The 25,953-nt window shown below is 40.6% G+C and overlaps 4 protein-coding genes across 4 annotated transcripts; all 4 read right to left on the bottom strand.

Moving 5' to 3' along the window:
- Positions 1–571: 571 nt before the first annotated feature.
- LOC134192369 (putative leucine-rich repeat-containing protein DDB_G0281931) lies at positions 572–2,470 on the bottom strand. Its single transcript, XM_062661108.1, has 2 exons — positions 940–2,470; positions 572–870 (listed from the first exon to the last, which is right to left on the bottom strand). The coding sequence occupies exons 1-2, from the start codon at positions 2,396–2,398 to the stop codon at positions 722–724; spliced, it is 1,608 nt and encodes a 535-aa protein (XP_062517092.1). The 5' UTR covers positions 2,399–2,470; the 3' UTR covers positions 572–721.
- A 2,880-nt stretch (positions 2,471–5,350) lies between these two features.
- On the bottom strand, positions 5,351–7,751 carry LOC134192539 (insulin-like growth factor-binding protein complex acid labile subunit). The gene is made up of 9 exons (XM_062661277.1): positions 7,717–7,751; positions 7,496–7,567; positions 6,237–6,308; positions 6,103–6,171; positions 5,958–6,029; positions 5,828–5,899; positions 5,627–5,698; positions 5,498–5,569; positions 5,351–5,429 (listed from the first exon to the last, which is right to left on the bottom strand). Exons 1-9 carry the CDS (start codon positions 7,749–7,751, stop codon positions 5,351–5,353), a joined length of 615 nt encoding a protein of 204 aa, XP_062517261.1.
- Positions 7,752–11,464: 3,713 nt separating this feature from the next.
- Positions 11,465–15,113, bottom strand: LOC134192538 (uncharacterized). The gene is made up of 5 exons (XM_062661276.1): positions 15,025–15,113; positions 14,842–14,958; positions 11,750–11,821; positions 11,623–11,682; positions 11,465–11,555 (listed from the first exon to the last, which is right to left on the bottom strand). The coding sequence occupies exons 1-5, from the start codon at positions 15,111–15,113 to the stop codon at positions 11,465–11,467; spliced, it is 429 nt and encodes a 142-aa protein (XP_062517260.1).
- A 1,389-nt stretch (positions 15,114–16,502) lies between these two features.
- On the bottom strand, positions 16,503–17,482 carry LOC134192642 (uncharacterized). Its single transcript, XM_062661392.1, has 5 exons — positions 17,302–17,482; positions 17,097–17,201; positions 16,915–17,028; positions 16,801–16,856; positions 16,503–16,733 (listed from the first exon to the last, which is right to left on the bottom strand). The coding sequence occupies exons 1-5, from the start codon at positions 17,441–17,443 to the stop codon at positions 16,650–16,652; spliced, it is 501 nt and encodes a 166-aa protein (XP_062517376.1). The 5' UTR covers positions 17,444–17,482; the 3' UTR covers positions 16,503–16,649.
- Between the last annotated feature and the right edge of the window lie 8,471 nt (positions 17,483–25,953).

The raw sequence follows: 25,953 nt of genomic DNA, 5'->3' as shown, positions 1-25,953 counted from the left end.
AAATTGCCGTATATAAAGATTTAGATACGGCTCTGCCCCAGGCGTTCACCTCGCTCCTCTGTGGAGCGCTCGCGCGTCACATGAAGAGACTGACGTCACATCCTCACTCGTCGCGTGGCACTGTGAAGTCAGACTGGTCATATGACGCGCGAGCGCTGCACCGAGGAGCGAGGCGAACGCCTATACAACTCTGGCATGAGGGACGAGGCTAAGCTGCGAGGTTCGGCAGGTTTCCAAATCTCTAAGGCGTAGTCTTGTCTTACTAACCTAAGCTCTTGACACTATGCACAGAGTCGCACAGGGTTGTAGCCGTTGCAATTAATTGCTATACGGGGTTAGCATCTCTCACTCTTTTCTAAATTATCGAGGCCTTGGCATGTCTGGAACACGGAAAAATATCCAATTTATTAACATTTAGCTTTGTACGCCGTCCCTAGACCAAGAGCGCGGATTGCACCTAGGCAACGAATTATAATAATATTATTATCAATTTTGTGTGCTAATTTATATTTAATAAATTCAAAATAAATAGACTTTACATTTTGTTATTTGGCAAACGTTTTGAATATTATGGAAATAATAAATTAAAACCGTTAACCCTTCAATTACTCTTACTACTGCCATCTGTATTATATTTCTAAATATTGTGACAATAACAAGCATTCTTACACTATTTCTAAATGTTTGTTTCAGTCACATTTATCTACTTTTGCAGCTTCTGTTAGAAATTATAAAGAAGAGGTTGAGTTGCGTCACCATTGCCGTTTACACCGTTTTCTTGATAATTCTTAGTTTTCCATCTAAAGGAACAACGAGAACCGTAACAAAATGTCTGACTCATAGCTGAACAAATGCTGAGAAAGACGTCCACTAGAACAAGTAAGAACACGGATTAGTGCCAAATGGCAAATTTACACAAAAAATAAGATTAATGATCACCGATAAATAGTAGCACGAACAATCCGTTGACGAAGTAGAATAAAACCGAGAAAAGAACTTTGTCACCGGCATCGACATCACCTGCAGCGTCTCTCGAATCGATCATTTTCAGCACGCCTAGCATTACATTGAGAGCAATTATCGACAGAGAAAAGAGCTGCAGGTAATTCTGCCACTTGAAACTTTTCTTCATAGGTCTGAAATGAGCGTGCAGAATGGCAAACACGACAGCAATAATAGAAGCGATGGCCAACTCCATTGTGCCGTCTTTTCCAAAAAATTGTAATCCAGAAGTGAGAAGCAGCTTACGAAACATTTCCAGCACTTCCCAGTACCAAAACTTGGGCTTATAGCTTCCATCTAAGAACGTCAATGAAGAAAACAGAGCAAGCACGAGAGGGCCTTGTGGTCTTTGTAAACCGCAACCGTTACGGTGTTTCATGTAAAGAAGAACTAAAATGACGACAGGGATACCTACAACTAGAACAAGAAACGAGTTGCAAACCTTCCACAGAGCACCAGAGAAGTCGCAAGTCAAAGACACATCTGTCTTCAAGTACCATTGGCAGACTGGACTATCGGATTTTTCTCTGCTCACGCTCATTTGAGTACAATTGAGAGAAATGCAAGAATAAAGTCGATACGGAATCGTGGCGATAATATACTGAGCTAATGCCGGATAGGAAACAAAGATGATCCAAATTGTAGCATTAAAACACAACTGCAGAGCCACCCGATGCAACTCAAACGTAACGAAATGTTTTTTCCGTGCCATATGCGCCTTCCATGCCCAGTAAGCAATTGCAATTGCTAAGATCAAACCAGATACGATGCTTACTAAAGCCACAGTCTTCCAGAGATGATCGAGTCTAAGTCGGCTGCTGATACAAACAGGATTGACGACCTCGAGTAGATTAAATTCGATTGCAGCCAAGTGTCTGCTGATCGTTTCCATACCCGATGGCCAAGGAACAAACATCAGAGCCATCGTGATTCCATTGATAACCTGAATAAATCCAATTCCAATTCTCACCGCTGCAATCAACCTGTCAAGCCAAGTGCCCGTTTTCTTATCGTTATCGAGGGACTCGTTTTGTGACTCGTCGCTTTTTTGACTTGCTGTAGTTTGTTTCCAACTCAGATAACCTCCTAGTAACAAAACAGAGACGACAATTGCAACAAATTGCAGCACCACACGCCATTTGGCAGGGCAACGTGAGCATCCGCTTGTGGTGAGAAAATAGTTATCATGACACAGTTCACACAAAGGTCCATAAGATCCTTTAGAGCAGATGGAGTTTGCAGGATTGCCTTCCTGACCAGAGCACGCCTTCTCCGCGCGACATTTGTAAATCGAAGGTAACGCTTTTTCAGCATAAGCAGCGATCTCATAGCTGCTGTTTTCTATTCGAAGATTTCGTGCAAAGGCGCCGTATAATTCAATCGTTTCATTCTTCATGTCCCACCAATATCCTGGCTTTAATGTTTTTATTTCGTTTGTGCATTCGGCTCCCGGCGACGTGCACGGGTAGCAAGGTCCAAATCGATCGAGTCTGTAGTGTCCTTGGAGGCATTTGCCAGCACGGTAACCTGCGAATTGCGACGTGTCGGTACCGTTTGGGACCACCTGGCACGAACTGGCAGACACTCCCAACTTGTTTGGACTGACGTATGTTCCGGGAACGCATTTCTTGCAATATTGTTGAGCCACTTCGTCTTGATAGAATCCTCCTAGACAATAGAGCGACTTGAAACATACACAACTATGGCGCGCCATCGCTGCAAAAACATTTGTGCTGAATGAGGTTTGCATTTGCCAAAAGCAAACGCTAACGCAAATGCAAAAGCAAATTAATTAACGCGAAAGCAAACGCGAATGCAAATGCAAACGAAATGCAAACGTGGAAAGCAAATGCAAATGCAACGCGAATGTTACAAATTGCAAATGCAAACGCAAAAGCAAAAAGCGAAAAGCAAACGAAAATGCAAATGAAAATTCAAATTCTAATGCAAATGCGAACGCAAATGCAAATTGAAATGCAAATGTGAACGCAAATGAAAATGCAAATGCAAACACGAAAAGCAAACGCGAATCACAAACGCGAATATAAATGCAAACGCAAACGCAAACGTCAACTCAAACGTCCCTGCAAACGCAAACGCGAATGCAAACTTCTATGCAAAGTGTCTTGGCAACGATGGCACGCCATATACACATTGGCACTATACTAGTTCTCGTAAGCGTAGGAAACGTAGAAGCCAATGGAACCATAGCCTTCAACACCTTTTTTGCCTCGCTGATTACTTTCAATGCAATAAAGAACAACTGTGTTGCACAACATCGTATTACAGTAATCCCACGTCTCTCAAACCTTGAAAACTCTCCTACAGTATACTCTTATGCTAGTTGTATTGTAATTATGCAATGAAAATCAACTAAGCGAGTTATATACGCTTGGTTTCATAATCAAGATTAGAATGTTTTACTGCCCGAGAAATTAAAAGCTAGTTTACAGTACTGCCGAGCGTAGACCAACGACTAAACGAACGATCATGCAACCGACCACCAAGCGCGCTAAGGTTAGATTGTCTATACTGTCTTTTCACTCAGTCTCTTTAAACTTACGTAAATCGCATAACTCTCCGAATTTTCTCAATGGCACATGTTATTGTTACGGATGGTTTGTGCTAAAATGTAACGAGAGCGGATGCCACCAATCATCTCAAAGCGTAATTGCATTCTGGTGTGATGTCATTATTCAATAGTTATCTCAATAGTGATGTCAAACAGGACGTTCTATTCATGGCCTAGGCTTATTTTACGTTTCAGATCACTTGAACTACTATCATCTGTTATGCAAAAGGTTGAAGATTTTGTTAAGATCTAATGAATATTAATTACATAATTCTTCGACAGTTATGTTTAAACAGTTTAAAACAGTTAGTCTTTGAGTTACATGGTCTGATAACAAAAGACTTGCAGTTTTAAACTATTGTAACAGAAGGTGAACGAAATTGACTATCTTGACTAATTTTTGTGTTTTTATCTAGATAATTGTTACGTCAAAAATTTATTTGTGGTTAGTTGTGCGTACTTAATAGATTTTAATTTGTACTAGACATTCGAGTTAATTAGACAAGACAAAATATACATACAGTTGCGTCTCTAACCTGCCGGGCAACGCAAACAAGTAGAAAGCTTCCGATTTTTTTGCGGATTCGACTGCCCGTAATAACCTGTTTTGCAAGGTGAACAAGAGTAATGTCCGTCTTGATTGGTGGTGCAAACGTAAGCAGACGCTGTCAGTGCATACAATATCGGCGAAATTCCAACTTCCGTATTAGTGATGTTAACAACTTCAGAAGGCGAAACGCAACGTCTGAAATGCAACCAAACTGTGCTGCTTATGATTTCCAATACGATCCATAAACATCTCACGTTCGATTGGCGATGCCAGAACTGAGAGCCGGAAGACGGTCGATATCGCAGCTTAGAGCCAATCTGTGCAGAGATGAGATCAACACTCAATGATATTTGCTCGTTGCCATCTATACTAGATGTCCCTAGCTGATCAACATTACACATTGCAATGCCTGAATTTTCATGTTTATGACGAAAGCGAATGACGAAAGCGCAGCGAGACTGCATGGTCATAGTAGTCTAGCCCTAGTCCGGAGCCATGCAGAGTTAGGGTTACGGCTAGTGTAAGGCTTTAGAGCTAGGGTGAGGCTTTAGGGCTAGGGTTAGAGTCTGGGATAAACTTTATAGCATCTGTCGTCGGTATAAATTACTAAACTCGCGCTACTGTTTGGGAACACTTACTTCCGGAACTGTTCGACCGTTAAATCTTTTGAAATATGTCTTTCACTGCTACGTATTTACAAACTTGTTTCGAATTAAAGTTGAGTTCACATACTGCTGTTGTTATCATGCCAATGCAATATTAAAGTTACTGCTGTTGAATACCTTTGTTTCTAGAACATTTCTTACGTTTAACTTAAGAGTTTATAGTGACGTCATAAATAAGATTGTTGCCGACGTGTTTCTTTCGAAAAATTCCTGGATCTACAACTGGCAAATGAGCAAATACGAGCAAATCTATTAGCACAATTCTATTTAATAGTTCTACCATAGTCACGTGACGTCCGACCAATGTAGATGGTGTCTAGGACGTATTGTACACATTAGCAAAACCTGTGATATAGTTGAGAATGCGGAGTAACTTTGTGCACACTTGCCACTTGCTGTACAATATCCGTCATACACACCATTTAAAGAGGCGTTCGTGATTGGTGGAATGTAACATGGCAATATTCCAGATTACTTATTCTCAATATCCTATACTTATTGTATTAAAATAACTCGAATCTAAGTGTATGCTATGCGTGTTCTTATAAGTATATGTGTTTCTTACAGTCTGAGATTTGTTGAATTTAATCCTTTAAAATTTTTCTGAGAGAAGTGCCTAATGGGATTCTGTTGTAAGTAACTATAAACACAAATTTTTGTAAATGTTATTGACAACATATCAAAACACATGTAGCAAGAATGGCTTACACGTTTATTAAACTACCGAGTGCGTCAAACGCTCCATTTTTTATACGCTGAATTTTGTTGTTAAACAACATTCTAAAGACAAAGTTTACATTTGTCCACGAGGTTAACAGAATGGCAATAAAAACGTACATTTCTTTGAGGTAAGGTGAGTCAGGCAACATTTTCTTAGTAAGTAATGTCAAATTCGCGTTGTACATGGTACTGTAACCAAAAATTATTACAAATAGTAAATATTCTGACAAAGTTTAAGTGTGTGTGTGTGTGTGTGTGTGTGTGTGTGTGTGTGTGTGTGTGTGTGTGTGTGTGTGTGTGCGCAATTGAATTAGTTACAAAGTCGTTAGAGGCAATTTATAAAATGCCCCAGGTCCAATTTTTGAAAGCATTGGATTGCTGCCAAGATTCCTGTATAAGAAAAACATTATTAATACTTAAATCTTAATTATCTAAAATAAAACCGTACAAACGGTGCAAGTTTTTCAACAACCGAAATGCATTTCTGTCAATAGATCGAATTTGGTTGTAATCGAGATAACTATAATTCCAATTTATCAAAATCCATTAGAAAACACGAAAGTCAAATCACAACAGAGCTTCGTGTTACTTACAGAGATGCCAAAGTAGGCAATTTCAGAAAGTCGGCCTTTAATTCCTTAATTTTATTGCCACGTAAAATTCTAATTGCAACACACAAGCAAGTGTCTAAGCTTGTAACTTGTTGCTTATGCTTATTGTTACTCACAATCTGTATATACTGTCCAGACCTTCAAACATCTCGGGTCGAATAACGGAAATGTCATTCCAATTAAGCTCTCTAAAATTGTAGACATTGTAATGCAACAATATGTAAACTAACTTAAGACGTCGAGACAAACACTGTTTGTTATCATAATTTTGATATTAGCTAAAGCTGAAGCTACTTTGAAGACATCCTACTCAAACACTAATATAAATAAATGTATGTGTATATATATATATATATATAAATAGATTAAATTTACAGCACATGTAATCGCGCGAGTATGACACCACCCTCAGTGGTTTGTCGAAATCAAGGGTAAAGTACGAGATGGAACCTTGCTCAAGAAATGACATCTACTGTTGCTAATTGGCAGAATTAAGTCATTGATTAATTAATTAAATCAGTATGACACTACCTATAATATACCTGGTTAAACCTAATCTTTGATAGCGTATCTGAGTTATTAAAACCTTCAACTTGTGGTGGACCGGCTCGCAATAGTTGACAATATTGGCATTTTTACAGGCACAAATCTAGCCAACCGTCACTGTGGAAAGTGCCAATTAGCACTAATTAAAGGACTAAAAAGTGAGAAAATCTTAGAGCTTTTAAACAGTTGGGGCTTTGGTGTACTTGAGCCCTGGGGTAATCATCAAGCAAGAACGGTAATATACTATTATTGTACACGTCGCAAACATAAAGAAATGTTACAAATGTTTACTGTACTGTTTTTAGTACAGTAAAAATTTCTTTGTAGTCTACTTAAAATGACTACAACTCATTTAACATGGCAAAATGTGCCTAAAAGTCTTGACAGCAATTCACGTATCCAACAAAATATCGATTAATTAACCCATATACAGTATGTGATGTGTGTAAATAGTTAATTAATTTAACTTTTAGTTACGATTTGGTCTGCCGTAGAGATTCGCATAAAGTAAAAATTTGCATAAAATAAAAAATTTGCATAAAGTAAAAAATCAACTGGGAGTGTAACCTAAGTGACAATATAGACAATTCGCGCAGACGCATCAACACAGAGCAACTTGTTAAGTCGAGCTACGCTAATTTGTTTAAATGATTATTTGTTTAAATATTTCTGAATTTAGTGTACCACTCAGCCGCTTACAGATGAGTGAGTACTGGTAGATTGTGAAAGGATCCGTCTTCTATAGATGATATTTTATTATGACTGAGCCTCCTGCAATATTGCAATGCATGATGACCACATCATAACTTTGTTAATTAAACGTAATTACAATTTGCTTAGCATCGGTAGATTGGCAAAGTCGTGACGATGCAGTTCTGTGACAACACCTCCTTGCAGTGAGCTATGTGTACAAATTTTAATTAACTAACTCACAAAATATATCAATAAACAAACAAATAAACAAACAAATAAACAGACAGACAGACAGACAGACAGACAGACAGATGGAATGGTCAATCGGTTTTGCTACAATCTGAGGTTGGGGTTCACCAAGGTGACCCATTAGGTCCTGCTCTGTTTGCCATGGCTATCCACCCAACTTTGGTGGATCTTCAGAGCACTTTCTCCAACATTCAAATTTTAGCATACGTGGATGATGTGTTCTTGGTTGGTTTGCCAAATGACGTTACGGAAGCCTTTACTTCTCTACAATGCAATTTCTCAGCCATTGGCTTAGATATTGCTTGTCAGAAATGTGAGATTGATTGTCCATCTCCAGCTATCACAATTCCTGATTGTCAACTTCCTGTTAAATCTGAAGGCATAGTTATATTGGGAATGCCTCTTGGAAATGCTGAATTTGTATCCAATTTTTGCTCTACGTATGCTAACACTGGGGAACAACTATGTGACCAATTGTCTTCTTTGAATAATGTCCAAAGCGCTTCGTTATTGCTCAAGTATTGTCACGTTCCACGATTGAATTACTTAGCTCGTGTTGTTCCTCCAAATTTACTAACATCTGCAGCAGAAATTTACGATTCACAGACACGCAAAGTTTTCTCTGAATTACTATCTTAACACCAACTCAGTGACTTGTTATGGCAACAAGCCACTCTACCCAGGGCCGGATCCAGAGAGGGTGTTCAGGGGGTTCAACCCCTCTTTTCCAATAGGCGTGGTTTAATAATTTCATATAATTTCACCAGAAAAGAGAAAATTAGTAATGCTATAAAGAACTGCTAACGGTGAAGCCCCTCTTTCAAAAATTCCTGGATCTGGCGCTGCTACCAGTCCGACTAGGTGGTTTTGGTCTAACATCTGTCAAATCTAAAGCAGTTTGTGCTTTCTTAGCCTCGTGGGTTGAAGCAATAGGTGCACTACCCAAGCGTTTTCCTGACTTGAGAGTAGATTTAGATTTGCTTCTGAAAGGATCTTCGGGATCTGCTACAGGTGCGATATTAAAAAGCCTCATTCCCTCGAATGAACTGTCTGAGTACTTACCTGCTAGTGGCAAATTACAGAAGCGATTATCTAATGATTTGTTTGAATCTATGTCTCGTGATACAGTGAAGGCAACAAGAGATGCTGCCAGAATTCGCTCTTTACATGGTGCAGGTGCAGGTGCTTGGGTCAACGCTATTCCAACCTCGATGTGATTCGCACTTGATTCTTAAGTTTATCGCTTGGCGTCATATCTGAGGTTGGGGTTGCCACTCTGTTCTCTGGAGTGGTTGAGTTCGTGTCAGTGCGCCACTCTGTTCTCTGGAGTGGTTGAGTTCGTGTCAGTGCGGAGCAGTTCTTGACGACAGCAGGTATCATCTCTTAACATGCAAGGTTGGTGGTGGCCCAGTTTGGAGTCACGAATTCATTGCAAATGTTGGGCTGATTGTCTAAGTGAACTTCACATCCCTCACAGGAGAGAGCCAAGACATCGCTACTCAAACTCGGATAACAGACCAGACATTATAGCACTTGATACATCTTCTGGTATGAGCATTGATTTAGACATCTCTCTTGCCCATCCCTGGAGCTCAGAGGTATTTCCCTCATCCTCAAAAGTAGATGGTCTAGCTTCGAAGCGAAGAGAAGAAAAGAAAAAAAATCAAATATCAAGATGAAAGGCTACCAACTGGCAACTAAATAATCTTTAATTAAGTAATTAATTAAGCCTTTAGTCATTGAACACTTTGGTAGATGGGGTGTGAAGGAAACCAATACCTACGTTCTCTCGGATCTCAATCTTTTGATAAAAATGTTTGGCGCAACTCGGCACAATTTATTGATTACTGGCGGAAAAGATTCAGCGTTCAATTACAGCGATGCGATGCTAGAGTAATCCAACGCAAGATGTCATCCTTGGGTTGCAGAGTCCACTCAAACACAAGCCGCTTTCATCTCCAATAATTAGTGTTGTAATAACTGGACCTTCTTTGGGTTCTTTAGTAGTTAGAAAATGTAATTTTTAGTTCTCAGTTGGTTTAGTAGTTGATATCTGTAGTCTCTAGGTGATTCTGCATAATTTGACGTGTAGTTGCATATTGTATGTTGCTAGATTCATGTTTCAAATATATGTGTTGGACAGACAGACAGACAGACAGACAGACAGACAGACAGACAGACAGACAGGCAGGCAGGCAGGCAGGCAGGCAGGCAGGCAGGCAGGCAGGCAGGCAGGCAGGCAGGCAGGCAGGCAGGCAGGCAGGCAGGCAGGCAGGCAGGCAGGCAGGCAGGCAGGCAGGCAGGCAGGCAGGCAGGCAGGCAGGCAGGCAGGCAGGCAGGCAGGCAGGCAGGCAGACAGACAGACAGACAGACAGACAGACAGAAAGACTTACAGACGGACAAACAGACTCCGGATGACTAGAAGCAGTGCTTGCAACTTACAGTTTCTGCAAAGTCAAGTCATCGACAGAAGAGGAGAGCTATTTAGGATTCTTTTTGACGCCAGCGGTTATTTCCGCTTTCGTAAGTTGCGTCAGTCCGATTCGGTTGTATGCGGTCCCCGTTTCTGAACGCTTTTGTTGAGTTGTTAAATTTGTGACTTATGTTCCTTTGTTGTGATCGAGTTTGCGTTCTGTCTTTACTGTTGGGACTTCAGCGTTTGGGATTATTGCAGCCTTACCTGGTCTAGTGCGTTTTCTCCAGATTCTGTCGTCATCATCTCGACTTGACGTCCATCTTGTAACGTCAGCTTCCAGGATTATCGCAGCTTTACTTTGCCCTTGTGGCCTAGTGCGTCTTCTCTGGATTCTGTCGTCATCATCTCTTGGTCTTCTTTGAATTCTGATGTTATCATTTCTTCTGACTTGCTTAGCTTGTACTTAGATGTAGAGTCTAGCCTTTTGTTTGTAGTTCTACTTGCTAGGTATTTGTGTAATCTGTTGTTGTAGTTGTGACACTGTTACTCTAGTTTTACATGTATAGTAATATATGATTATTTGACAAACAGACAAACAGACAGACAGACAGACAGACAGATAGACAGACAGATAAATAAATAAATACATAAATAAATAAATGAATATATATATATATGAATAGATTACGTTTTTCTAAATTTACACTATAGAGCACACAGTTCAACCTCAACAACTTTAAATATTTTCAAATGTCTGACTAATGTTGTCTAAAAGCAATGAGCTACGAGACTTTGTCAAAGATCACATGACCATGCTCAAAGTACGTACGGATTCGGCGTGGCTATGTGTACGTTGTGGCTGGGGTATGTGTGACCGTTGCATGTCTGTGTTTGAAATGTTTCACGCTTTCGGTTCAGCCAAAGTGGGTGCACGGAGCAGTCTAACCACAGAAAGTGGACAGCCAATTACAAACCGCCAATGTTCTTAAAAGGACCTTTTATTTGAACAGCCAAATATAAGCTAACCATTTTTTTCGAAACAAACTATTGAAAAGCAACGTCATACACGAAAGCAATCGTTTCCTCGCGCTCTAAGTTACATAGAAAATAAATTTCCCGTCAGTTTTGAATTTTTTCGTTTCACGAAGATCACGATTCTTGCGTTGTTGCTAAATGTTTGATTATGTTAATTAATTAAACAGCGAATTTAGATATATTTTTACAAGCAGCACACTTGCAGCAAAATAACTTCTATATTTGCAATTCCGAAAGCTATCACACACACACACACACACACACACACACACACACACACACACACACACACACACACACACACACACACACACACACACACACACACACACACACACACACACACACACACACACACACACACACATGACCGCGACCATAGTTTACTTCTAGACAGTACATATCTTACATCTTGTTCACTTGACGTAAAGTGCCGTTGAAAAATCTTGATAGTTTGGGTGTTTTAGCGAATATCGGCGCAGTTGTAGTAATTACCCTTTAATTAACAAAATCTTGTAAGATCAAGAACAACAAAAACGTGTAGATTCTGTTCGCTAGCTTACACGGTAATCAGAGAAGATGGTAAGAAAAACAAGGTTGACAAAGGATTGCCTTCAAATACTCTGTAGCAAACATACGTAACAATCTCGTTCAAAGTAAATTAATAAAGACACATAGGCAATTGTGTACAAGCTCCTTAGGGTTTCGTAAGGCTTGAAGTAGTTAAACGAGACTGTCTTGATCTGATTAATACTGAAGTCACTGTAACACAAAAGTTTTTAATGTACAAGTTTTAAAGCATTTTATTATATTATTTACTATTTACTAATACATAAAAATACAAATGTTGCTATATTTAGATATGTTAAGTTTATTGCAGGAAGTTCAATTAATTATAGTGTTTAGATGACGGTTGATATTAGCAAACTATGAAAGGGCTTGAAAACAACAAAAATCTGTCAGTAGTTATGAGAGAATTTTTAAAAGAAAATACGTAGAAAATATTAATGCTCGCTCAAAGGTATATAAAATCTTAAGTCTAAAGTCTAAAGTCTAAAAGTATTATTACCGGTAATTTAATCATTATATGCAAGCTATTACAGCAAATTACAGGACTCCAACATAGCAACATTAATACTTTGTCATGTCAGTTATCAGTTTCTACGTCAGAAACGGTCTGTCATTCTTATGTATTAGCAGGTTACTTGACACCTGGAAAAGTTCAGGGGGCCATCCCCCAGTGCCCCACCGGTTCCTACGTTTACGCAAAACACTGATCTGTCTGTCTGTCTGTCTGTCTGTCTGTCTGTCTGTCTGTCTGTCTGTCTGTCTGTCTGTCTGTCTGTCTGTCTGTCTGTCTGTCTGTCTGTCTGTCTGTTAACTTCTGGTGTTGAAATCTTTGGAGTTCCCGTTGGCAATGATTCTTACGTCCAGTCTAGTTATAACAAGACAACAGCTGCAGGCGAAATTCTCTGTTCTTAATTGCTCAACTTGAATGATCCTCAGAGTGCACTTCTACTACTTCGGTACTGTTATGTTCCTACACTGCTCCTCGTTCTAAATCAAGCTTCTCATATTCATGACCAACTTGCAAGAAACACATTCGCGTCAGTATATACTGGGGTTGAGCACACTTGATGAGTTGGCATGGAAACAAGCATCTTTTAAGATCAAATTGGGAGGTTTTGGCATTACAAAATTGATGCAAACCTCCACTGTTGCCTTTGTGGGATCATGGTGTAATTCACTATGCAAAATTCCTCAAATATTTTCATCTAGTCAACTATGCTAGTCCACCTCCTTCCTATCAGCATCTTTGTGAGGCATGCAGTTGCAAGCCTTCCTGCCACTGTAGGATCGAATGGAGAGGCACACTCACCTCAGACTTTTTCTGGACTTCGCGCTAATCCACTATGACTCCAAAATCGCCTAAGCTCTGATATCGCTGAAGAGAACGCTGCATAATATAGATTATGCAAACATCTTCTGTCAAGTCAAGCATGCTGCAAGGATAAGGTCATGTCGGGTTAATTAATTAAGGAGCTGGTTCATGGCTTCAAGCTCTTTCTTCAGCACCAAACTTGTTATTAAATCTTCAGAATTTCGGTTGGCAGCATTCTTGAGACTTGACACTCTTTTACCTTTTTCTCAAATTGTCACCAAATGTGACTGTGACGCAAGTCTTGATGAACATGGTTCCCATCTAATCTGCAAGTTTGGCTGGAGCCCAGTGGGGCAACATAACACAATCGTCTCGACTTGGGCTAAATGTTTAGATAAATTTAATTGAACATTCCTCATCAAGTTGAGCCTAGAAACAGATACATCAATGGCTCACCCTACACCCTACAATCACCTGCCAAAAGATCAGGCTACGCGGCAGAGATGTGAGAACAAAGAAAGATGGCAAAATATGGTCAACAATAATCCATATCAGAGTCTACCAGACCATGTATTCCATTCGTTTTCGAGCACTTCGGCCTTATGGCTGAAGAATATTATATAAGATCTCCAAGTAGTCGAAAGGTGAACATGGAAAGAACAATGAAGCAGACTTTCGAGATAGATGGAGTCTGTAGTTGTACAGTCTTGCCACTCTCAAGTGATTTTTAACAAGTTGTCAAGTTGTCTAAGTGCAACGTTGATGACTTTACATATGATAGAGACATTCAAACTTTTGTCCATTGACTGTTATTGTTTTGCATAAAGTTAGCGATTGTTATCGGTAGAGTAAGAGTTCAAATAAACAATCTGTCTGTCCGTCCATCTGTTTGTCTGTCTATGCCAGTGTGGAATCAATTACGCTAGGTTAATCGCCACGAAACCCTGCATCAGGGCACACCCAAGTTAATTTCTAAAAATGACGCATTTAGAAGCGGTCCCCTTTCAAGTTCCAGTGACCAACCCTCGTAACTCATCACAATCGAAAAATACTCGTATCACTGCTATAACGCCACAAAGTTTGCCATGGCAACGTTCGTCTGCGTGTCTGCAATCTCACATCCGGGAACGACATTAACATAGGGATATTCTGTTAATTAATAGTATTCCCACAACCAAAAACCAAAATTCTCGGCTAAAGAACGGTCAAATGAGCATACTTTTTATTGATTTTCTTTTGGGGTTACGGTCAAGTACAGCTATACGTATAGAATTTCCCCGAGCATGGCCGAGTGCCTCTGCTGGCAGTTATGAAGATACTACTTAGAAAACACGGTACTTATTTTATGATCAATTTAATGCATCAAAAGTTGTATTTAGCGTTGAGCTTTATGATTCGCTTGAGAGTTTTTATTGTTCCGCTGTGTGTGTGGTGTGGTGTGCGTGTGCGTGTGTGTCTGTGTTTGGGTGCGTGGGTGGGTGGGTGCGTGTGTGTGTGTGTGTGTGTGTGTGTGTGTGTGTGTGTGTGTGTGTGTGTGTGTGTGTGTGTGTGTGTGTGTGTGTGTGTGTGGTGTGCGTGTGCGTGTGTGCGTGTGTGCGTGTGTACGTGTGTGTGTCTGTGTTTGGGTGCGTGGGTGCGTGTGTGCGTGCGTGTGTGTGTGTGTGTGTGCGTGTGTGTGTGTGTGTGTGTGTGTGTGTGTGTGTGTGTGTGTGTGTGCGTGCGTGCGTGCGTGCGTGAAAGCAAAACCAGTTTCTACAAGTGTTGAACGAGCGTATTTAATTTATGAATTTAAGCAAGACCCTATAGCAGCTTTGCACTTTCCATATTACGTTAGCCCGTTTTCTGATATAGGTTTGTTACAATATAGGCATCCGCATGTCACGTCAATCAGCAACCTTACACACTAGTGACAGTTAATGGATCCATTGAAGAAGAGCAAGGTCTCGGTGGTAGAAGCCTTAAACTTTGAGATCTGCAGTCAACGGCTATGAAAGACGATTCATTGGAACAAACGCATCTATATACAGCATTGTACACGTAAAATATTATCGTCAGTAACAGAGTGACGTAAGCAATTACTAACCGATTGCTCAGCGTTGCCTGGTTTGCATCATGAACAGTTAGCGACGCCAAACATGTAGCAAGCAGAATCAGCAATGCAGATCGTAGCATGACCCTTGGTGTCAATGACGTCTACAGTTCATGCGTATGTGGCTAGATAGATGAAATTGGATTGAGAAATTTCCTCTAGAGTTTCGACTTCCCACGCTCTTACAGAAAGATATCTAATTACATCATTTCGCTTTTTCTATTAAGTTAATAACGAAATGAATTTCTTTTAGGATCGAAATTTCACCGCTACACTCTTGTACAGCTAGTATTAGCGTTAATTTATTTTGGCGGTTTGCTAAGAAATTGACGGAGAAGCATGTTGGCCGATTCTATTTTGGCGGTTGGACATGGTGTTGAATAATTGATATGACTTTTATTTTACCATATTTTTCACCCAAATGACCGCGTCATGGAAGAGTTTGCGATTAATGAACAGCTGCATGCATTTGTGACCATCACATTTCTCTCTAGCTTACTGCACAGTGCACTGTCTCCAACTATATACTGTGTTGATGAAGAACTGCTGTGAACGTCATCCGCATGCAGAGGTTACCATCTTGTGACTTCATCCGCTTGACGTACTACTACATTTCGGCGCCTTGATACCTGATGTACGTGGGTGATGATGTCAACATGACGTCACAATATCTCGGTTTTTAAATGGTGAATTTTATATTGGTTCCTGCTAGAATTTGAATATTCACCAAAATACATTCCCCGCTTACATTTTATCTTATACGGTAATGCGAACCCTAAATCAGTGGCAGTTTATACCCCGTTTACACGAACACGCATAGCTAACCGCCCGCGTGCCAGCCCAGTATTCCAGCCTGCGTTTACACGACACACTCTGTAGAAGCGAGCCAATGAGTGTCATTAACGTGCGTTAGTTACTTGAGATTGACATAGATCGCGCTAGCTCAATGGACGGAAGCCAAGCTGCTCTCGTTTTTTCTCTATGCATGGCTTTAACAGTCATATCTAGGACTTAGACAAAACGTCGTACTATTTATACGAGACGTAAATCTATCGCTAAGCGATTGTTGCAGTAATTAATTAGGGAAGTTTAAAATCTAGATTTTCTTCCTCATCATAAAGGACACAGCTCCGCCTCGCTCTGCGCTATTCTTATAATGAGCATGCGTGGCTCGTCTCCCAGCACGCTATGCGTTTACATGATGTATTTGACCCGGTGGCGCTCGCTGGCTCGACTGAGCCGATCTGGCACGGCTCGGTACAGCTCGGCCCTGGCCCGCCTCTACAAGTAGTCTACCGTAGATACAGAGCCAGGGCGGGATGGCTCGCTTACAAGTGCTCGTATAAACGATGTAATCGATAAAAGACAACAGACTGATGATTGATGAACCGTTCGTGCTTGTGCTCACTCTACTAGTTTCATGTAGAGTTAAGCTTAATTAATTATAAAAAACGGTTTAGACAATATTGTATATAAGTATTATAGTTGCCTTCATCAATTACTCATAGAAGTTACCGAAAAATGCAACCTACTCTACGCAGTTGCTATGGCCAAGCAAAGATAGCAAATAGAGTAACAGCAAAATCAGAAAATTAGCGAAACAGTTTTGTCATTTTAGCTTATTTTCGTAAAGTAATGCTAAAATTTAGACACAAGAAAAGTCCGTCCTTGTCGGAAAGTCTACCCTCACCTTTGATAAGACCCTGTAATATCAAAATTAGGTTATGAGATCACAGTACACAAAGCACTAAATAGCGATTTTGCAATTACTGCGTAGTACGAAAGTTTCTTTGGAACGGTTATAGAATTGTTCCAGAATATCTTGGCTGCACACATCAAACGCATTTAAAATTGAAAGACACAATATCATCTGTTTGATCTTACTTGTGTGGCAATACTCAGGGAATTCGGTACAAATTTCGCCTGCAAGGACAGTCAATCTTTCGCCGGTGAAATTAAAGCGAACATAGTAATTCAAGGGAGCATCGAGTGGACGATCTCAATTTCCGGATAGAAATGAATATAAATCATCACAAAATTAGCGTCTCGTTTCTATTTCTTCTCACCTAGATTAGTCCAAATCGCAGAGCGTATTACATCGCCGACGCTAAACACCAAACTTGGTCGGTCCAAGCAAACATTCGTATTTTGAATAGAAGTCTGTCTTCCACCTTAACGCAATAACACGTCAATTTGCATCATGGATTTCAGTCAATTTATAAATAGAAACTTTGGTCTTTCTTTACAAATACTGCTAAAACTATTTCTTACCACAAATGTTATAACAGTTCGATGTAGAATTAAGTTCACGGCACGTCTTGAGCTTGAAGAGATTGTAGCTACTGCAAGTTTCTGATGACAAAGTCTCTTGAACAAGCACAATGGCACAAGCAAAGAGTCCGACCAGGATCATGACGCTTGACTAATAATACAGAGTAGATACAAAACTAATGCCGCGTGTTCAATCACCAAGAATAATGTGACGTTTCACGGAACGTGCGCGCTACAGAAATGTCCCCCAAGCTAATCTGGTAGTAGAAATTGTCACATTCAAAATTGCGCCATGCCTAAAAGTGCGTGCAGTACAAGAATGCGGTAAACCGGTAGAGCTTATCGCATTCGGTTCTCTACATTCTAGCCTGAAACTTCACAGCAATACAAGTATATATAGTGTATTGCTGTGAGTAAGAAAAAGGTCAGAGAATGGTTATTTGCTAGTCTAGCTGATCACCAGAAATCACAGTTTATTAAAATGGAAATTAGAAATTTTATTTGATCTTGTACTTGTGTGGCAATACTCGGTGTGTTCATTAAATTTCACCTCTATACATGGCTAATAAACGTGACACGAGCTTCGTATTACAAGGCGGAACGTTTAGGGCGATCTCAATTCCCGTATGAAGGTAAATAGGCCATCATAAATCTAAATCTCAGTTTTCGTTTCGTCTTACATAGATCGATCCAAAATCCAAAGCGATGCCGATCTTGACCATCAGTTAGTCTTTTAAAGCAAACATTGAGAGTTTGAATTACATTTTGTCTTCCACTTGTGCTTAGTCCTTGTGGCGTGCTGAGCGTCTTCGTCTTCTTCTATACAGATCGAAAAATGTGTTTACGACGAATAAACAGTTAGACGAGTTTACTGCAAGACTTAGGCTTGACGAGATTAGGCTACTGCAAGTTTACAATGCCCCTGTCTGATTAACATCACAATTAATGGCATACGCAGAGTCGCACCAGCTTCATGACGCTTGACCAATAATAGTCTATAAACACAAAGACAAAAATTGAGTTTACAACACTCTGCCCATACAAGTGCTCATAGAACGCGTAAAACTGATCCTAGATTACTCATGTAGTGGCGATTGTCACTTTCCAATAGCACTGTGACTATAGATTGTGCAAGCAGTGAAAAAGCGTGGAAACCAATAATTATCACATATCACAGGAATCTCGCCTTTCTCTTTGCCTATACGGAAGTTTCAATATATATATATATATATATATATATATATATATATATATATATATGTATGTATGTATGGATGTATGTATGTATAGGAGCCACAGATATCTTTCCAGTTCGGCAACGCTTGTTATTATAAGCTAATAATTTTTTAAAAAAAATTGCTTAATATCTAAAACGATTCAAAGCTGTGGGTAGTTTGCAGTGTATACGAGTACCCCTTTTTGTGAACCAAAGCACAAACGCGCAGACTCTTAAAGCACGTGCTCCTCATCAGACCAGCAAAAACATTACAATTTCTGGTCTCGTTGAAAAACACTAGCATGTCAGTGTTAGTATTAGCAACAGAGTCTCAAACCATTATCAACCTTTTTATAATCAGATTGTAATCAGATCTGCATCCAGGTCCGTGTGACGGTGATCGAATGCTCCCACAACTTCGTCGTCTAAGTCAAAGGGTAGCTGCAATGCAAAAATCAAAAATTCTTTTATTTTGAAAATTGATAGTTCTAGTTGCAAAAATAACAAAAAAATAATTTTAGATTTTTAAGTTAAGTCTTCGTTGAGATATAGCAGGTCAATGTTGATCCCGGTTCTTCAACTTCTGGTAACGCGTTATAACGGGCGCAGTGTAGTGTGACGGCGCAGAGCGGCGACTCCACGATAGCGTCTAACGCAATCGTGTTTCGATTTCCGAACATCCCCAAGCTAAGAAAAGAGTGAGAATCGCAACTTAATTTACTAGGGAGGACAATTGCAGAGACGTTTGTTTCGTCCGGGCGACTACAACTGAGTACGACGCGTCCTACTGAGTGGACAGGAGTCTGTAGCAGCCACTTTTAGCCTGATTGCCTCGAGATACGTACAGCCAGGCCTATCCAAGAACTTGGTCTGGGTTGTAGAAGAGCGAAATTGAGACCACCATTTTCCATCTACCTGCCTCCACACTTCAAGATCGCAGCACTCTGGAACCTTCGTAAAAGAAAAGGAGAGCCGTATTTGAGAAGCGGGAGGGTAACGAAGACTCTCGTGCAGGACTAAAAGTAATGTAAATGGCTAAGAGAGGTCAGCTGTGCCACTATTGTCATTAATATCGCGTCATTATTTGAGACAACCTCAAATACGTTTTGACAGCACACGCAGTCCACACGAGTACACATGTACGTATCCATCATCTCACAACGACCGCAGCTGCACCTGTGATGGTTGTTTACTTACCCGGATGTGCATCGATAAGTTTGCTGCTCTTACTTCTAGTGGCAATGATGACAGGCTATCCGGTAGCCTGTCCTCTTCCTCGTCCGCTTCCAAGGCAGCAGACGATCTCAAAGCTTCAGAGACACTATCGCTGAACTCGAACCTGTGTGGTCTAATTACTTTAATGGCTCCCAGCAGATCTTCTTCCTGCAATTTATTAGACTCGACTCAGTCTCTCTCCACCATCGTCATTTCGCGGATAGTCACCCACTTGGTCCACCACCACGACCAACACCAACACCAACATCAACGCCACAACAACAACAATCACGACCACACGAACAACAACAATCACCACCACTACCACAACAAAAACAATAACAAAACAAGCACTAACACAATTTACTACAACAGCACTACTATCACATCTAAAACAAACAGCAGCAGCAACAATAATAACAAATACGCACAACACAATTAATAACTAAAACAAACAAGCTGCAGCAGCGGTTCCAGGATTTTTCTGAGGTGGGGACGCAGTGTATAATACAGTATATTTATTGTAAAAATGCATTGATCTAAGACAGGATAATCAATATGAATATACACTATCCCAGCACTATGACCCAAATATGAGACTAGAACATGCACAATTCGTTGAAGGTATATAGATCAAGAGAACTTTTGCTTACCAGAGAAGCCAAACAAGTAATTCACCATTTAAAATGACTAGAAGAAATACCGACATCAAGAAGAGATAGCATTTGAGTAACTAGATATACTTTACTCAGCTAAGAGATTAGAAGTGTTAAAGAGCAACAGATTCATCCTGAACTGAATTCAGAAGCAACATACGTCTAGGGTCTGCTTGCGCGAAACGATTGGCAACTGCATCAATGTTTAAAGGAACAGACTGGTGGCATAACAACAAAACCGGAGCATTGACTCAGTCGGGCCTGTGACATTGTGCTTCGTAGACTCGTTTTGATTAACTTGAGTGCTGAGTTAGCGCGTTTGACATTAGCTGATGCTACAGGAATGATGACAAGAAGGTGTAGAATTCGCGCTATATTTGGATACAGCAAGGAATTTGTCGCCTCCATTGTCTCCTTCAAAGTAACTAGGAGAGTCTCAGATATCTGGGACGCATTGTCCCACTTCTTGCGCCATCGGTTGATCTTAGCTGAGTAGAATGAAGCATCAGGTAGGTCTGAATCATAAGCACTAAAGATGTTGATGATGTTCTTCTCTTTAAATTTCTCATGTTGGCCGGGAGAAGGAGAAGGGCTTGAACGGCTTTTTGAGTGAGACTAGTGAACCGACTACACAACTCTGAAATCAAAGAATCTTTAGAGGGTATGAATACAGATGCCCGCCAACATGAATCGGGACTTGATACAGGGAGGTTGCTTCGAAGAGTTTGACGTGCCGCCAAACGAGGAATTTCTGGCATGCCTTTTCCAAACAGACTAGTCATCAAGCAGATGGAATCGTATATGTTGCGAAATGTGTCCACAGCCTTTTCCCTGTGCTCTTGGAAGAGCTGAACAGTGTTGGAAATTTCTGAATAGACCTCGAGGATATCCAAGTGAGACCCTTGTAGAAGAACACTGAGACCCTTCAAGAAGCCAGAAACGAACGCATTGCAATAAGAGCGACGATGAACTTGTCCGATGACAGGGCTCGTAGCAGACCATTTGCCTCCGTCACGGACTTAGCGTCAAACGTATTGATTTCTTCTGGGTGGGCCATGCCAGCTCCTGACTGCTGATCAATGGATGAAACTGTACTTTGGCCGCAGATTACCTCAAGGCGGTAAATGATGGCCTCGTATATCTTGATAAAATCAGAAATGGCGGTATGACGCTCAACCCAACGTGTTGCAGACAACAACTTTAACTTCAGGCTACATATCTCCGATTTCCCGTTCTGCTTTCGGTCTAGGTTAAGCACGGCAGTGAAAGTTTCTAGGCAGCGCTGTCTCTTAAAGGAGTATTTGACAAATACCCCAAGAGCTTGCAAATCGCATAGCATACATTGAACAGATTTAACCGCACAAGCCTTAGTAAGAGCGAAATTTAACTGATGACTTGCGCAATGAAAGTATCATGCCTCAGGAACAACTTCTCTGAATTTAGCTTGGCATCCATTTAGATGATCACTCATTGATCCTGCACAGTCGTACGTCTGGGCGTGTCATCGTTTTGAATCCAAATCAACACGTTGTAGTTCACTCAAGACGTTGCTGCTGATAGCGGATCCAGTTACAGACTTGCATGATTTAGAATTGCTAACACAAACAGTGGTTTAGGTAGGGTGTAATTTAGTCAGTTCTAATTAGTGTCCTCGACGGATGATTATTAAGTAAATAATTTCAATTAGCAGTAATCTGTGTTGCTCGCACATATCTACTTGAAGTACGGACTACATACAACTCAATTTTTGGTAATAAGATGAACATGAAGATGATATTTATTAATTCAATACATATGACAACTTTTGGCAGTCTTTAATTTAACTTATGACATGGGATCTGTACAAATTACCAATTATAGTACTCATGTTTCAAGATAATGTATTCATAAAGGTGTTTATTTTTTATGCTTCCTTTTAATAATTTGACAGTATAATAAATTGCAAGCATACCAGTTATTAGGTATTAATATGTACATACATACATACATACATACATACATTTTTTGTTTTGTTACAAGAGTCCTTAGGACCCAGGTTAGATACTGCTTGGACAGAACTAATCCGGACAGAGGCAATTGTACGTTAGTTCCTTGGCCAAGGGAACTTATGTATGTGGCTCTCCTGCACTTGAACTTCTGACCCAAACATCCCGGATGCTTTCAATCTCCAGCTGCACACTCTAACCAATTGAGCCACATACATTTTTTGTACATACGTACATACAAGAGTCCTTAAGGTCCAGGTTTGATACTGCAAATACAATCTAAACTTAGTTACTATATGTCATTATGTTCTTCATCTTTGCTGCCTGGGAGTGCTGCTGCCGCCGCCGCCGCCGCCGCCGCCGCCGCCGCCGCTGCCGCCACTGCTGCTGCCGCTTGCCGTTGCTGCTGCAGTCACTCCATCATGTCACCAGGTACGTCCCACTCGCTGCAGTTCACACTTTATATTTCACACTTCACACTTGCTGGACAGAACTGACACTCTGGAGAGTGAGGCAATTGTATGTTAGTTCCTTGCCCAAGGGAATTTATGTATGTGGCCCTCCCACACTCAAACTCTAACCCGAAGGTCCCTGATGTTGCCAATCTTTAACTGCACACTCTAACCAATTGAGCCACATACATACATACATTTTTTTGTTACAAGGACCCTTAGGGACCAGGTTACTGCAGACTCTACTAAGTACTTGCTACGATACTTTCTACGATACTAGTATACAATCGAAACACTGTCACTGTCTGTATGTCACTACTTCTTTGCTTCTCGGACAGAACCTGACACTCCGGAGAGGGAGAGGGAGAGGGAGAGGGAGAGGGAGAGGGAGAGGGAGAGGGAGAGGGAGAGGGAGAGGGAGAGGGAGAGAGAGAGAGAGAGAGAGAGAGGCAATTGTATGTTAGTTCCTTGCCCAAGGGAACTTATGTATGTGGCCCTCCCGCACTCAAACTCTGACCCAAAGGTCCCGGATGTTGCCAATCTTCAACTGCACACTCTAACCAATTGAGCCACATACATACATACATACATACATACATATATACATACATGTATACATTATACAACCAAATGAATTGGTACAGTTACAGTAATGGCGAGCTATGGCATGATTTTCTTAAGCAAGAAACTAACACACAATTGCTTCTCTCGACTCAGGAGTATAAATGAGTACCTGGTCTTTGACTAGGGATGGACAAGACCGCTGGCTTGGCAGTAACATCATGCAGCACGGGTACGTGTGGGCTTGAGGTCCAGTCCCAAGGCTGTGCCAAAGTTAGTGCACTTGGAAGCTCTGGCCAAGCATCATAGGATTCATCAGCACGGCCTGAAACTTTGATTAGGGAAGGAGGCCCACCTAGAAATAGAAAAAAAGGCTGCTATCTTTAATAGAAGGGCACATCCATTTGTCGATTTTGTCTATTGTATGTGTGTGTGTGTGTGTGTGTGTGTGTGTGTGTGTGTGTGTGTGTGTGTGTGTGTGTGTGTGTGTGTGTGTGTGTGTGTGTGTTGGTACAGTTGGTACAGTTGGTACAGTGTACTTGTATGCATATAAATATGTAAGCTACAAATAGTCTAGTACAATTTTTTCTTTAAAGTGTGCTGATGGTTTGAGGGTAAATAAGGGAATATACAGCTAACAAAAGATAGGTCTCAGTTGGATGAGGCTACAGATATCATGTATGTGCATATGTGCATGGTAGCTGACATAGGTAATAGTTGTCCTACCTATATTTATCTTGTAATGTATTGGTTTGTTGACTACAGCTTGTTGTATGTTTTAGGAAGTGGCTGCATCACAACTCGTACTTTACTTTTGTGTGTGGCCATGCAAGCACCACAGATATGAACAAAGACAACAAGACTGTTGTACTTGACAAGAACAAAGATGGATTCATGCATGTTGCAATAGCTAGTATATATCTATAATCAGAAATAATTACAAACAATAGTCAAATAGTAGATTGTTCTTGTTCTGTACTGGGCTAAACTGCAGTTGGTTATATTTTATATATAACAGACCATTTCTAATTACTGCATAGCATTAGGATTTCGTACAAGTTGATTTTCGCTCAGTTAGTGTAATAAATGAAAAGGTGAAAACGAAATGTACTGTACATCATCAGAACGGATTCCGAGGCTGTTCATGAATCGGTGCGATCACGTGTCAGTTCGCGCGCGAATTACTTTCCGCTCTGAATTAATTAGCTCCCTGCACGTCAGTTCAGTGAAGCCGCTGAAGTATCCTAGTCATTTCCGTGTTTACAATTTGAATGGAAGAGGAATCTGATCTCTGCGCAGTGCGCCTACCTGAAAACCTTCAATGTCTAGAAGAACACATGGCTTAGTGAGGATGTAAGACCTGTCTCCTAGTAAAATAAAGACAAAACCTTCAGAACGTTAATAAATTGCAAATTTAAAATTTTCTACTAATTCAATATTTGATAAAGTGGTTGCACATTGTCATAATTCTAATTAATTTTCTGTAGGTTATTCGGCAATATCTGAAGCTTGTTTGAAGCACTATCCCTTGCAAAGAGAAGGTGATTGTTTTATGTGTAAAAACAGTTTAGTAGAAGTGCTTTATATACTAAAGAAAACAGTAATTATCAATTAGTCTGTCTCCTGTTTGTCAGGCTTTCCTTTAGTTGTGTGTGTGTGTGTGTGTGTGTGTGTGTGTGTGTGTGTGTGTGTGTGTGTGTGTGTGTGTGTGTGTGTGTGTGTGTGTGTGTGTGTGTGTGTGTGTGTGTGTGTGTGTGTGTGTGTGTGTGTGTGTGTGTGTGTGCAATTGGCAGTCTCCCAAAACCATACTGGGTAAACCAAATCAAGGTTTAAGAAAGTATATGTGTGCAGGCATGTATACGAATGTTATCATGCATGTGCCTGTGTCCGTGCATGTCAGTCTGCAGTTTATTAGAAATAACTGTAGTACAGTAGTTTATCTAATGCAAAAGTAGATTCACATCTTGAAATAACCTATGTTCACTTCTAGATTGAACTGGTTGATAGCCTCTTCATGGAAAAGTACAAGTTGTGTGGATATGATGGTGTGAGTAACTGGAAAAAGGTGAAAGAGCACAATCTCCTCAAATGAAAATAAGCTTGAGATTGACAATGATATTTCATTACAGCAATGGACATTGTCAGACAATGAAAAGCCTCTATTTGTTATCAATGACAACTCTAACCACTGGACACTTATGGGAGGAGCCGCGCCGCTAGCCTCGTACTACCAGCCCACTGTTCGCTCTAGAGGCTAAGTCCAAACCGCGGCCCAAAAAAAATTCGCCCGGGCAGGAAAATTGGCGTGTATAGACGGCAAATCGGTACTCGCATTCTGAGGAGAAAGATGACCTCTTGAACAGAAAGTCAAGGTCGATAATATTTGAGGGGGTGGCGCGAGCCTCTCGCGCCCCCGGCTAGACACGCCGCTGAACTAGGAATAGAGAATCACACGCAGAATTAATTTTGACTCATTGGCGCCCTGCATACTTCTCCCTTTGTTTCCTTGAAGAATGCTGTACGTGTATCTAAATCTTTCAGTATTCACAGTCTAATTAGATGTTGTC

The sequence above is a fragment of the Corticium candelabrum genome, chromosome 16 (assembly GCF_963422355.1).
Source record: "Corticium candelabrum chromosome 16, ooCorCand1.1, whole genome shotgun sequence".
Taxonomy (NCBI): Eukaryota; Metazoa; Porifera; class Homoscleromorpha; order Homosclerophorida; family Plakinidae; genus Corticium; species Corticium candelabrum.
Note: the sequence above shows the minus strand (reverse complement) of the source record. Positions and strands in the feature narration are given on the sequence as shown.

Coding starts and splice junctions, on each gene's coding strand:
- LOC134192369 (XM_062661108.1), bottom strand. CDS start 2,398: ATGAAGAATGAAACGATTGAATTATACGGCGCCTTTGCACGAAATCTT. Junction 871..939: donor GTTCGTGCTACTATTTATCG/GTGATCATTAAT, acceptor TACTTGTTCTAG/TGGACGTCTTTCTCAGCATT.
- LOC134192539 (XM_062661277.1), bottom strand. CDS start 7,751: ATGGCAAACAGAGCAGGACCTAATGGGTCACCTTG. Junction 5,900..5,957: donor TTGAAAAACTTGCACCGTTT/GTACGGTTTTAT, acceptor TTTCTTATACAG/GAATCTTGGCAGCAATCCAA. Junction 5,570..5,626: donor TCACCTTACCTCAAAGAAAT/GTACGTTTTTAT, acceptor CTTTGTCTTTAG/AATGTTGTTTAACAACAAAA.
- LOC134192538 (XM_062661276.1), bottom strand. CDS start 15,113: ATGCTACGATCTGCATTGCTGATTCTGCTTGCTACATGTTTGGCGTCG. Junction 14,959..15,024: donor CAGGCAACGCTGAGCAATCG/GTTAGTAATTGC, acceptor TGCTGTATATAG/ATGCGTTTGTTCCAATGAAT. Junction 11,822..14,841: donor CCATTAACTGTCACTAGTGT/GTAAGGTTGCTG, acceptor TTTGTGTTACAG/TGACTTCAGTATTAATCAGA.
- LOC134192642 (XM_062661392.1), bottom strand. CDS start 17,443: ATGATCCTGGTCGGACTCTTTGCTTGTGCCATTGTGCTTGTTCAAGAG. Junction 17,029..17,096: donor TGCGATTTGGACTAATCTAG/GTGAGAAGAAAT, acceptor CCGGAAATTGAG/ATCGTCCACTCGATGCTCCC. Junction 16,857..16,914: donor CCCTGAGTATTGCCACACAA/GTAAGATCAAAC, acceptor TGATGTGTGCAG/CCAAGATATTCTGGAACAAT.